The sequence below is a fragment of the Nyctereutes procyonoides genome, unplaced genomic scaffold (assembly GCF_905146905.1).
Source record: "Nyctereutes procyonoides isolate TBG_1078 unplaced genomic scaffold, NYPRO_anot_genome, whole genome shotgun sequence".
NCBI classification, from domain to species: Eukaryota; Metazoa; Chordata; class Mammalia; order Carnivora; family Canidae; genus Nyctereutes; species Nyctereutes procyonoides.
In genome coordinates this window covers 38,710,044-38,723,416 of record NW_026575048.1, presented here as the reverse complement: position 1 = coordinate 38,723,416, position 13,373 = coordinate 38,710,044, and the positions used below count along the sequence as shown (strand labels likewise).

Genomic DNA, 13,373 nt, shown 5'->3' with positions numbered 1-13,373 from the left:
AAGCAATCAAAATAACTGTTCGTTTAGCTTATGAATACAGTGGAGACACAAAAAATCCTTGGTCAGGATATAAAATGTTTTGTAAAATTCATGTTTGAGACTGGAAGCTGGAAGACTCAACCTGACCGTTACTACAGATCCATTGCTGTAACAGTCTTGTCATCTTATCAAATGGGATAATACTTGCCTTCCAGGGCTATAGAGAAGATCAGATGAGGTAATAATAGGAGCTGTGTTGATCTGGCTCCAACCCTTCGCCTTGCAGTAGCAGAACCAGAACTCTGTCATATATTTGGGGGAGCTATAAAAGACATCTCACTTGTGTCCAGGAGTAAGTCAGATAAAAAGTGGGTATCACTGTCCCCAGGGTAATGCCATGTCTCTTGGGCACTGTGCTCCTTCTCAGGGGCTCTGTACCCTCCTGAAGCCCCAGCTGCTACTGTTGGGCTGGAGACCACAATGGACGGTGGTCTCAACAGAAAGATGGAGAATTCTCTACCTACAACAGTTATCCTAACTCAGGTGGGTATTACCCGACTGTCATAGAGCCTTGATATTTTATAAAGTTTTTAGAAAACATTCCTTTCCAGACTTTTTGTTGATTTGTGTGTGCTTTTGCATATAGCCATCTCCACTGGATTTAGATACTGGAGATTGAGCCAGAAAAATCTGACCAGATGCTGTGCTGTTCTCACCTGTTAATCTCTTGTCTACTGATACTTCTCTTAGGAGGAATTGTCTCAAGAAGTTTGTGTTAAGCCCTGCCTTACCATTTCAACAGATCCATCTATCTATGTGATCCCTGTCCCATCTCCAACTCTTCATTAGCCTTTTACTTTTAGTGTTTTGTAAATAAACTTTCATTTTAGGAGTTATAGATTTACAGAATTATTGTAATAATAGTACAGAATTTCTGTATACTTCATACCCAGTATCCTCTATTCACATCTTATGTTAGTATGGTGCATTTGTTACAATGAACCAATATTGATACATCTTATTTAATGTCCTTTTTCTGTTCTAGGATCCTATACAGGTTACCACCTTACATTTAGTCATCTTGTCCATAGGCTCCTCTTGGCTGTGACAGTTTCTCAGACTTTCCTTGTTTTTGATGCCCTTGACACTTATGAGAAGTACTGGTCAGACATTTTGTATAATGTCCCACAGTTTTGGTTTGCTTGATTTTTTTCTTGTGGTTACATAGGCATTAAATGCTTTTTGGGAAGAACACCAGGAAGGAAGTGCCATACTCACCACATCATGTAAAGGGTACATGTTACAGGGTCCATGGCTGGCGTAGTAAAAAAATATGAAATTCTTGATCTCGAAGTCGTGAGTTCAAGCCCCATGTTGGGTGTTTTAAAAAAAAGTACATACTATCAAAACTATCAATATTACACTGTTGATGTTAACTTTCATCACCTGGGTGAGGTAGTTTTAGGATTCTCCATGGCAAAATTACTCTTATTTCTCCCTTTCCATACTGTACTCTTTAGAAGAAAGTCACTACATAGTCCACACTTAAGGACTGAGTGATGTTAGGTTACACCTACCTGAGGGTGAAGTATCAACAGATTTATTTGTAATTTATAAAATATTTGACTATTCTCCCACCTATTAATGTATTTTATTTATATCAGTATGGACTCTTTTTTAAAAAAGGTTTTATTTTAATTCTAGTTAACATACAGCATAATATTAGTTCAGGTGTACAAATATAGTGATTGAACAGTTTGATACATCACGCTGTGCTCATCATGACAAATGCACTCTTTAATCCCCATCACCTATTTCACTCATCCCTACAGCACCCTCCCCTCTGGTAACCATTAGATTGTTCTCTATAATTAAAAGTCTGTTTCTCGCTATGTCTCTTTCTTATTTTTTTTGGTTTCTTAAGTTCCAAATATGAGTGAAAGCATATGGTATTTGTCTCTGACTGACTTATTTCACTTAGCATTATACTCTAGGTGCAAATGGCAAGATTTTATTGTTTTTATGGCTAAATAATATTCCACTGTCCCTCAAAAAGTTAAAAATATAACTACCTTATGGTCCAGTAATCAGTATTTTATAATTTTGTATTATAATCTAATACTACACATATTTTCCAACTTTGGCCATTGGGAGCTCTTTCACTTGGCTCTTGTGTTTACTTAATGTACCTCCTTCCATCACTGTGTGTGTGCATGTGTGCCCATATATGTGAGTGTTTAACACTTTCTGGCACTACCGAGATGGTGTAGTCCTGTATATTTTCTGTCCAAGCCATTTCTCCAAGGGGCCTTGAACCTTTGGTTAGAGAATGGTATCAAAACCAAGATCTGGGTGCCAAGAGTACTCATTACTATTGGGGTATCATTGCTTCTAGGCCCTCGCAGCTGACAGAGCAAAGAGATCTGTTAGTAAGAAATAACCCATATGTATAGATGCATGTTTATATATGTTTCCATATTTATTTATTCATAAAAATAATTAAAGATGGAAACATATAAATTTCCCTTAGTTTTATAGACTCCACTCACCTACAAAGTTATCTGTGTCAACACCTTATTCCCCCATCCCTTTCAGTGGGGTTGTTTCATACATTTGTAATACACTTAGTTTCTGTAGGCACATTCTGCATTTTGAGAGTGCTTAATTTATGGTATCTTTAAATTTAAAATTCCAGTTGTTCATTGGCCAGTATATAGGAAAGCAATTGACTTCTGAATACTTCTGTATATTAGTTTTACAGCTTTACAGACCTTGTAGCCAGTTTGTCAGTGCTGTGGCATTTCTACATAGACCATCATGTCATCTGTAAAGAGACAGTATTATTTCCTCCATTCCTATCTGTATATGTTTTAGTTCCTTTTATGTGTTACTGCACTAGCTAAGACTTCCAGGATGATGTTTAATAGGAGCAATGAGAAAAGAGTACCTAGCCTTGTTCCTGATATTAGAGTGAAGTGTTCTCCTCACCATTAAGTATGATGTTATAGATTTCTTATAGATACTCAAATTGAGGTGTTCCCTTCTGAGAACCTTTATGATAAATGGATGTTGGATTCTGTCATTTACTTTTCCTGTATCAAGATCATATATCTTATTTAGCCTGTGTTTGTGGTGGATTATACTAATTGATTTTCAAATGTTAAATCAGTTTTGCATGCCTACAATAAATTCCACTTTTTAGGTAAAAAATAAAAAAAATAATAAAAAAAATAAAACACCAGGTAAGGATTGGCTTGTAAGGATTACTTGGAAAGGACAAGTGAGAGACTAGTGTTGAAATGGTTCAGGAATGATGTAAATAGGCCCACAGAATTTAGATAATTGTGGCTCCTGCTCCTGCTCACCAAAAGGTCCCCATGGCAGAGGAAGCTTTTGGTAATCAAGTGAATGAGATGACCAGCCAGACATGTGGATGTCAGCTAGACACTTTCCTCAGAATGACAGTGTATGTTCAACGCACTCATGTGCCAATGACCTTGTGGAAGTGACAGAGGGAGCAGATGGGCTTGGCAATGTGGGCTCCCCAAGGCTGACCTGGCCACAACCACCACTCAGAGACCAAGCTGCCAGCAGCAGCACAGCAGCTCTGTGATGGTACCATATCTCATGGCCCCAGTCAAACTTCTGGGAGCAGACTCCTCGTACCAGGCCCCTTCCCTCACAGAAAGGGCAGCAGAGTCTTTTCTGGAGTATGCATTTCTTCTGCATGTGGACTTGCTTTTCCTACTGCCATGTTTCTAGCAACTATAGAGTAAGCTGGGAACTCAGAGCCCTTTTCATTTTAATGCATGCTGTACAACACTCATTCTAACTAAGGACCCTCTTTTATAGCAAAAGAAATCCACAATAAGCTGGCACTTTGGGGATCTCTGATCTTACCATGCCCCCCCTCCACACACACACACTGCCTAAGGCAGCTAGCTTTAAAGAGTGCTGCAACAGCTTTAAGAGAGTTCAGAAAGAGAATCAGGTAAGAGTCAGCATTCCGTCCAGTTGATGTGCTGCCTTGAAGGCTGCAGATTCTTCCATGAACCAGTAACCAACAAATGCTTCTACAGCTTAGCCAGAATCTAAAGGTTCAGGGACCACGGAAATGAGAGTGGTGTTTCTTATGATTCAGCCATTTGCCAGCTTCTTGTAACTCAAATTGTAGTTCATAGACTGGTATCATCAGAATCATCGGGGAGCTTTTTAGAGATGCAGGATCTAAGGACCTGCCCCAGACCTAGCAGATCAGCATCTGCATTTTAATAAAATTCTCTGTTAATTCAATATGCACATTGAAGTTTGAGAATCACCGTTCTAACTCATTCACAATATTTATGCTTTTCACTCTCAAACCTCTGAATTCTGCTTTTTAATATTACGGTACCTGAGGGTTGGGTGCTTTCACCAGGCATACAAAATGATTCCAAAGAAGTGGAAGCAGAAACTACACTCTCACCTGGCTATTTCAGGACCATGATGCCTCTAGGAAATAGACAGTAGAGGGATTCACAAGCTTTGATGGAGTGGCTGATCCTGATTACCAGGAGGAACCAGTGTTCGCTGCTACATAATGTGACAGGTAGGAGGATGGATAGATGTTAAGGATCCTCCTCCGGAGGAATCTGAGTGTGATCACTTGTCTGAGCAAGTACTGCCTTGTTTGGAGGTAAGAATCAATGGATCATCATTACAACCTTATAGAGGCAAGATTACTTGCCTGAGTGTCTCCAAGAATGAAGGTTTAGGCCACACCCCTGATTAAGGAACCCCACTCACTAAAGCTCTACGTGAAGACAAAGTGAACAGTAATTAGACAGTAGAAGAGGGAAGTAATAGGAAAAATTGTGAAAGAGTTTGGAACGGGTGTTCTATAGAATGCTAGATGTTCTCCAGAGCATCCTTCTGAATTACCTTGATTCTATATGTATCTTGTTTTTCAATATCTTTGACCTCTTTTACAACTTTGTAAGTTATAGAAAACTGACTGCAATGCAAATGATTTTGTCTATAGAGATGCAAATAAATTTTGTCCAATGGAGGTACAATTGATTTCCTCATCATCCTCCAAAATCAGTTGAGTACCTATTAACACATTCATTTAATCATTCCTGATTCCTTATATATGTCTGTTCTCTGGAGTCTCCTTTGAGCTGTTTTATTTTTTTTAAACATCTTCCTGTTCCCTTATTAATTCCCTTATTAATTAATGAGTTAAGTAAAAGTTTAAACATGGATCAACTTATTTTTGTACAAAAGTCATGATTTTATGGTTTAAAAAAAATTAACTTATAACAAAAGACATGAACACCAGCTATGAATTCATGACTATTTGCATGACTAAGAACTATGGCTCCTATCCATATTTTCTCATTTTTGAGTTCTGTATAAATTTAAATATTTTAACTAGTTTTATTTTTATGTATTCTCTTTCTCCCTCTAATATAGTATATGGGATATATCAGTGATGGTTCACTTGACAATTTAATTTTTAGAGTGCTGAATATTGAGGTCAGAGCCAGAGGAGGAGAGGATTTTTCCAGAGATACTGGATTGGTGCTGGACTCAGCTAAAAAATACTGAGTTTGCCAAGTACATAAATTATATAGAATTCTTGTTGGAAAGTTTTTTTAAAGCCAAAATACGGGCAAAGGAGTGAATGTGGGTGTTGAGCAGCCAAAGAAGTGACACTGATGGAGATACATCTATATCAATACCTATATTTATTTGTTTTTACAACCAACATCCAATGCCTTCTAATTTGGGGAAAGTCTCCCAACATGAGGATCATGGTAGGAGGTAAGGCCTGTTACATAGGCTTAGAAAAGTTAAATGCTCATACTTAGAATTTTGAATCTTCAGGGAATGTTCCAAAGGCACAGAGAGCTGGCAGTCAGTGTCCCTGGTGGTGACATCAGCAGCAGCTTCCTAACTAGAGCCTTCCTGTGACGTGAGCTTGGCTGTCACCAAGAGGCTGTCATTTAAGTGAAATGTGACTATGGAAGAATGGTCAGAGATGCTACCTGCTGGCTCTGAAGATGGAGGAAGGGCATGAGCCAAGGAACGCAGGTGGCCTCTAGGAACTGGAAAAAACAAAGACATGGATTCTCCCCTAGAGTCTCCAAAAGGAATGTAGCTCTGCTTGATTTTAGCCCAGTAAGACCCATTAGACTTCTGACCTCTAGAACTGGGAGATAGCATCTTTGTGTTGTTTTAGGGCGCGAAGTTCATGGTAATTTGTTACAGTGGCAATAAAAAATGACTACAGTAGGCCACTGTAACATTCCAGAGAAAACATGATGAGAACTGCATTTAAGAGGGTGGCAGCACAGGAGGAGAGGCCTGTTTTGAAGGACCATTAGGGGGATAGAGACGAAGGATACAGTCACCAACTAGGTGTGTAGATAGGGTCGGGTGGTGAGGAGGCAGAACTTGAAAGCAATTCCAGGTTTCTCTCTTGGACAAATGGGTTTATTGGTCAAAACAGAGGAAAGAGGGGAGTCTAATGGTGAGTATGAATGCATGTGAAAGTGTGAGAGAGAGCATGTATAAGTGATTGAGAGAGTGTGTGAGAGTGTGAGAGAACAAGTGTGAGAGTGAGTGTGAGCATGTGGAAGTGTGAGAGGTATGTATGGGTGTGGGAGATCATATGTGAGTGAGAGCATGTGAAGTGTATAAGAGCACAAGACTGTGTGAGTGTGATAGTGAGAGTGAGAGAGCATATTTGTATGAGAGTATATAAGAGTGAGTGAGAGAGCATGTGAGTGTAAGAAGTGTGTGTGGGTATGAGTGGGAGAACATGTGAGAGTATATGTGTGTGAGTGAGTGTGTGGAAGTGTGAGAGATGTGTGGGTGTGTAAGTAGAACATGTATGAAGAATGTACGAGTGAGTGAGAGCATGTGAGAGTGTATGTGAGAGCACAAGAGAGCATGTGTGAGAGAGAGTGTGAGAGTGCATGTGAGTGTATGGGTGTGTGAGAGTGAGTTAACATGTGTGAGAGTGTGAGAAAGTGTTGGAGAGCATGTAAGTGTGTATGAGTGTGAGGGTGTGTGTGAGGGCATGTACGAGAGCACCTCTGAGAGCATGTATGAGAGAGTGTGTGCACATGAGCAAGTGCGGAAAAAGCAGGCATATCTCTTCTAATACACTCAGCTCCTTTCTTTCAGTTCCATTTTTATGAAGAAACCTTCTAATCTTAACTCCCAAGCTTTCCCTACTGGGAAAAACCTCATGCTCACTAGCCAACACAAACAGCTGCACTATTTGTCAGTTATATTTTTTACTCTAAATTAATGAATTGCCATTTTAGTCAGATGAGCTAGCAAAATTAAGTTTCTGCCCCTGCAAAACGGAGCATCAGACCCTGAACCACAGTGACACTAATTATGCCTCCTTACCTAGCACAGCTTCCCTGCACCCGTGGCTGGAAGGGGTCCGGAGACAGATCTTAGGAGAGCTATTTATAGTTAACACTCTGAGATTCTCTCAAATATACCAGCAACCCAGTCACCAGGGAACACACCCCTGTCTGGATCCTCTGCTTAGTAGCAGATACAAGCCCAGGCAAGCAGTTCAAGGAAACTGAGGAAACGGGGCCAGGGGAGGGAGGAGGGTTGGTTCTGCTTGCAGTTCACCTGGAAGTGGCTGATTTTCATCATGAAGACATCCTGGAAAATCTGAGAAGGAAAGTGATTTTCAAATCCACTTTATTTCTTTATCTGTGCCAAACTTCCAACGTGACATCTGAGTAAAAGATGTAGAGCAAAAACCCTTTGTTCCTCAGAACACTACAGGCCAGGATTGTTCATATCACCCCTCAGATTAGAAAACCAAGGCTCTTGGAAGTTAAGCCTCTTGTCCAGCAGTGCATCAATCAAATGTCAGAGCCAGGATCTGACTTCAGACTCTTGATGCCCAAATTCACATTCTTTGTAACTTGATCTGGGTTTCTGTCCTACGTGGGAGGGGGTGCCCTTTCCTCATCATCTACCCCATGTAGGTCTTTGTCAATCAGGGGTGGTCTCAGGATTCTCCTGCCTAGAGGTGCCCAGCACATCTAGGGCTGTGATGGTGCCACCCAGCAATAATACAATCCTCCAACCAATAAGTACTCTGGATTCCCTTCCCACATGCTCAGCCCTCTGCTAGGTGCTGGGGAATCAGATGTAAGATTATGAAAAACCCTGTTCTCAAAAAGCTTATAAAGCAACGGGGTTTAAATTGTGGGGTACTCAAATCACACAACTTGAATGAGGATCATAGCCAGAGTCACAGAGGCAGGAAGACCTGAGCTCCTGCTTCTTAATGTGGACTATCTCCCAGTAATGCTGGTCTATAGTGTTCTCCAGACAAGGAAACAGGCTCAGAGAGGTAAAGTCACTTGACCAAGGCAGTGATATGCGGCAGCCTGGGTCACCTCTGATCCCTGATTCCATTTCCCCTTGCCATACTGCCATTCCATTCTCTGTTTCTACAGGGGTCTAGACTTGGGGAGGACTCCTGGACCACACCCGGCAAGCCTCATGAGAAGAAGAGTAAAGGAGGGGTTCCTTTGCCCTGCTACCAGTGCCTACACCAGAGAGGGTATCCTCCCTCTCCCACGACTTTACACCCAACTCCTCCACAACCATCAAAAAGTGCTACTTACATATTCTTTAATGTCCTTTGATTTCACAGCCTTGTAGGAATAATATGCAGGGTAAAGTGTGCCAAATATAAGCCTGGAGGAAAAAGAGAGAGAAAAGAGAAATGTGATTTACATTCATCCTATTTGATGGAAAATGTCTGTCTTCAATGCCAAAAGCAGTTCTCCAAGCTACAGAAAATGCTGCTGTGTGGCTTGATCTAGTTTTATGAATGCCCTGAAGGCTTCTTCTCGCGGCTGGGATGTGCTTAGGAGCCTCCATCTCCTGTTACAGCTGCACACCCACCTTTCTTCAGTCTGTGATTTGGCAACATAAAAGAGTGCCTCGGGATCACAGAAGCCAAAACTGGGAGTAAAATGTGGGGGTGGGAAGCCAAGCTGAGCAGCCATGACCCCTGAAATTAAAGGTCAAACTCTCCTCTCCTGCTGCTAATCCCCACTGATGCTCTCTCTACAAAGCCCGCCCACACCTGAGGCTTCCTTCTCCAAAAAACCTTATCACTTAAAGTTCCAAATTTCACTCCCTGTCACACTCGATTCCAGCATCCTGCAGCCAGAATCAGCTCTTCAAATTATAAATGCAATCTTCCCGAGACATATATCCCCACTCTGCCTTAACCCGCTTCTCACTGCTCTTAAGAAGAAGAAAGAGAAATAATGACAGCAGCATGACTAGCTGGGTATCAGCTCTCACTGATCCAAACCCAGGGCTGCATGAGGTCATTAAATAATTTGACTCTCAGCCCTGGTCCCTGAGCTCTCCCAGCCTTCGTTCTCTCCACCTTGCACCCATCCCCTCTCAAAACCTTTGCCTCTGCTGTTCTCGCTTTCTGAAATCATTCTTTGCCCTTCTTTGCTGGTAAATGCCTGTTTAGCCACCAGATCCCAGCTCCATCATGACTTCTTCATGGAAGACTTCTCTAACCTCCCCAGCTAGGTCAAATCTCCTACTACACAATGTATATATGATCAAATGCTCTTTTAACTACAATTTGTGATGCTTTGATTGACATCTCCCAACTGAACCATGAGGGTCTTCAGAGCACAGAACGCATCTGTTTTGATCAACAATGTGTCTCTGCACCTACCAAATAGAAGGCTCTCAATGGATATTTTTAAGTGAATGAACTGACAGAATGTTAGATCTGGAAGGGTTTAATCCTTTCATCTGACAGATGAGGTCACCTCCAAAGGTCAATTCAGGTGTAAGCTGACTGGGAATGGAGCCGCCTTGGTCCCAGGCCCCTCAGGAGCCAACATCTCCTATAACAGCCCTACACACAGAGCTTCTAGGGTCCCTGAAGGAGACACCAGACTCAGGAAGCCCAAAACCATGGCTTCTTCATCAGGTTATTTAGAGGTTGCACAGAGAACTTCAGTCCAGATTCAATGTACCAAGCAGGGGTCAGTTTTACCATAAGCACTGTGGCCAGGTAACACCTTGACCTTCCATATTCACCAGGTTTTCAGGAAGAAATAGAAAGTGAATGGAACCGAGTCAGTTTCTGATGCTGAAAGAGAAAGGGTGTTGTAACCTTGACTCACACGGGTCTTACACTAAGCACTAAGAGCTCTAAAGGTATCACCTCAGTCCTCAGACTGCCCTGGTAAAAGGAACCGTTTTAATGAGGCAGTTAGTCACTTGCTTGTCTAAGGTTGAGGGGCCATAAGGAGTAAAGCAGGGGCTAGGACCCAGCCAGGTTGGCCTCCCCCAGGCCTGGCTTCTCACCACCACTGTCTACTTCTCTGGAGAGCAAGGCCATCCTCTGGGAAGGCTGGAATTGCACATGGGGAGCAAGAGAAGCCAGCAAATGGGCCTAAGAGTAGCCTGAATGGAAGGGAAAACAGTAGGCCTGGAGGAGGGAGGAAAGGAATTTAAAGAAAGAGAAAGAAGGCAACAGTGTCAAAGGTGCTGGACAGGCTGAGGAGGATGCCTCCTGGAGGAGCCTGCTGGGTTCAGCCATGAGCCAGCTTGGTGAGGGCAGTCCCTGCCCTACCCCCAAGCATTCTTAGATATCAGGGAGTCCTACTTTCTCTCAGGAAGTGGGGGGGGCATTCCTGACTTCTCACGCCCCATGCCCAAGATTAGGTTTTTCTCACCATCCCATACCATCATGACTCCAGACATTCCTCTTTATTAACCCATACCCACACCACCTGTCTCTCCTATAAGACTATACGTTTCCCAAAGGCAAGGACGGCATCTTTCTCATTCATAACCACTCCCCTCTGGGCCTGGCACATGCTCAATAAATACAGTGTCACTGTGTGAAGTTTCAGAGAGTGGCGAAGCAAAAGCCAGAGCCATCCAGGGGACACTCATGACCTTGGGACTGAGGTCTCAGCATTCAGGGGGGACGCCAGACGGCACCAGGCTGATTCAGCAAAGCCTCGGGCACAGTGCCACGGGTTCCGGAGAAATAAACACACCGCTCCTTTGGCACAAATTCCCTGGGTTATTAGCCACGTCTGCCAGGATGCTTTCCAGCCCCTGCCCTGAGGCAGCATGTGAGCCACAGAAAAAAGAGAGGTGGAAAACGCATCAGAACTCTATGACTGGTTGATTGATTTGCTCCTCTGTGAACTCCAGCAAGTAGAGCAGCAATACCAATAACCATCTGAGTGGTCACGGAACTGGATAAGCCTCAAGAGCACCCAGACAAGAGAAGGCATACTCCATCTGCTGGACTCCAGTGTAAAGTGGCTGCCAGTGTCCCCCTGCATGCCACCCTGCCCCATATTTGACAGCACAGGGACAGCAAGACGATTTGCTTTTCAGTCTCCCAAGTCTCACTAATGCCTCCAGGTAAGGGAGCAAACTTAGCACTTCATTGCTCAGGGAAAGGAGAATGGGATTAAAATGGCAAGTCCTTCCCACTTTGTTCTGTAGAAATGAAATAACAAATGAAGCACATCCAAGCTGAAGGATTTGGGTACTCGTGTTGATTCAGACCAAGTCCCTTCTCCGGCGGCTCCACCCGCCTTCCTTTCCAGCCTGATGGCCCACCCCTGACTGAGCCTCCAGATCTCAGAGCCAGCAGCTGTCCCCTATAAGCCATGCTCACTTGCTCACAATCTGTGACTTCCTGCCCACATTTTAGTGCATGATCTTTCCACAACGCCACAGCTCTTTTTCCTGATAAAGTCCCACTAATCCTTTAAGACCATCTCAAAAAAGCCACTTCTGTGAATCTTTGATCACTTGTCCCTCAGAATTTTCTTGGCACTCTATTTACAGCCTTTATGTAGTAGTTTTAATAATAAATCATTAACAATAATGATAGTAGAGTCACTGAGTGCTCACTAATGCCAGGCACTGCTGCACAGGCTGCACGTGTTCTCTCACTTAATCCTCTCCACACCCATTTGGGATAAGAATTCTCACTACTCCATTTTACAGACTAGGGGGCCAAAGGAGACCGAACGGCCAGGAGCAGAGTGGGACGTGGACCTGGGCCACTTGACAACAGAGCCTGCCTTCTTTCTCCTCCCAGGGTGGCCTGTGTCGGCTGAGTCGTCTCCCTGCCCAGACCATGCAGTTCTGGTCGGAGGAGTAGGGTCCCGTGCTCACTTCAGAAGCACATATACTAAAATTGGATGAGTGGGGTCTCCAGTGCCTGGCACAGCCTGTGCCCAGGTGGGTGACTGAGAAATGTCTGTTGGAGTGTATGAAGATCAAAGAATTGCAATCTCTCTCCAAGGAGCTTAACCCACTTGATAGATTCACATAACTCTCCCCACAAGGTCAGGAGGAAAGCAGTAAAATACTTAGGAGGATCTAAAGTGCTTAATTGCTCAAGGTTGGCCTCAGCAGAGGGAAGGTGGAAGGCGTGAGTGCCTCCCTCTGAAAAGGACACCAGGCTCTGGCTAACACTCCTCCCAGTTATTACTAGACAGAACCTCACACTGTGCTCTACAGCCTCAGAGCCCTGCACCCTCCCGCCCCCTTCTCGCCACAGTCATTTACAGCTACCCTGAAGCTCCCTCCCCTAACTTAATGGCTCCATTTATCTGCCTGACACATTTCTCCTTTCTCTGCCTTTCATTCTTTCTCTTGCTCCAAATTAGGGGCCTTCATCCAGGGGTTGCCTCCACTACCCCTTTCACAGCTGTAGTATCTACAAGGGACCATGAGTCTCATCTTCTACGGCAATGTTTCCCAACCAGAGTGATTTCATTTCCCCAGACATCTGGGTGATGTCTGGAAATATTTTGGTTGCCACGCTGAGATAGTGTCACCGGCACGTGGTGGGTGGAGGCCAGGGATGCAGCTAAACATCCTACAATGCACAGGACACCCCTTTCCCCCCCCCACACACACACATTGCAACAAAGAATTATCTAGCCCCAAAAGTCAAAAGTGCTAGAGTGGAAAAACCCTGGTCTAGTGTGCTGTTTCCCAGTCCTTGTCCATGGATTCTTCACTCAGTCATCAAGGACAATCTTCCCCCAAGAGTTTTTTTTTTTTTTTTTTTAATGCCCAGCATCTGAGGTTCAGATAGGAGACAATTCAGAAAGGCAAAGACCACATACCTATCCCATTGGTCAGTGCTCAGGGGAAAATACAACTCTGAAGCTACTTATCAACTTCCTGGAGCTCTGGCCAAGAGAAGAGAGATATTCCTCACATGAATAAATCATAACTGTGATGCCAGTGACAGTCACCAAGGAGGCCTTGCCATTCTCGGAGCCCACAGGGGAGCAACCACTGGCCGGCAGCTCAAGTACAAGCTATGACACAGG

General features: G+C 43.5%; 1 protein-coding gene and 1 pseudogene across 3 annotated transcripts in view; one reads left to right on the top strand and one right to left on the bottom strand.

The window, feature by feature from the left end:
- Positions 1-13,373, top strand: part of LOC129510835 (transcription elongation factor A protein-like 4) — a 242,900-nt pseudogene that overhangs the window by 1,317 nt on the left and 228,210 nt on the right.
- REEP1 (receptor accessory protein 1) overlaps positions 1-13,373 on the bottom strand; it is a 104,661-nt gene that overhangs the window by 50,019 nt on the left and 41,269 nt on the right. For all 3 annotated transcript variants that reach the window (XM_055327122.1, XM_055327120.1, XM_055327121.1), the window contains exon 2: positions 8,634-8,706. In XM_055327122.1, coding sequence (XP_055183097.1) covers positions 8,634-8,706 — 73 coding nt within the window. The remainder of the gene's footprint in view (positions 1-8,633; positions 8,707-13,373) is intronic.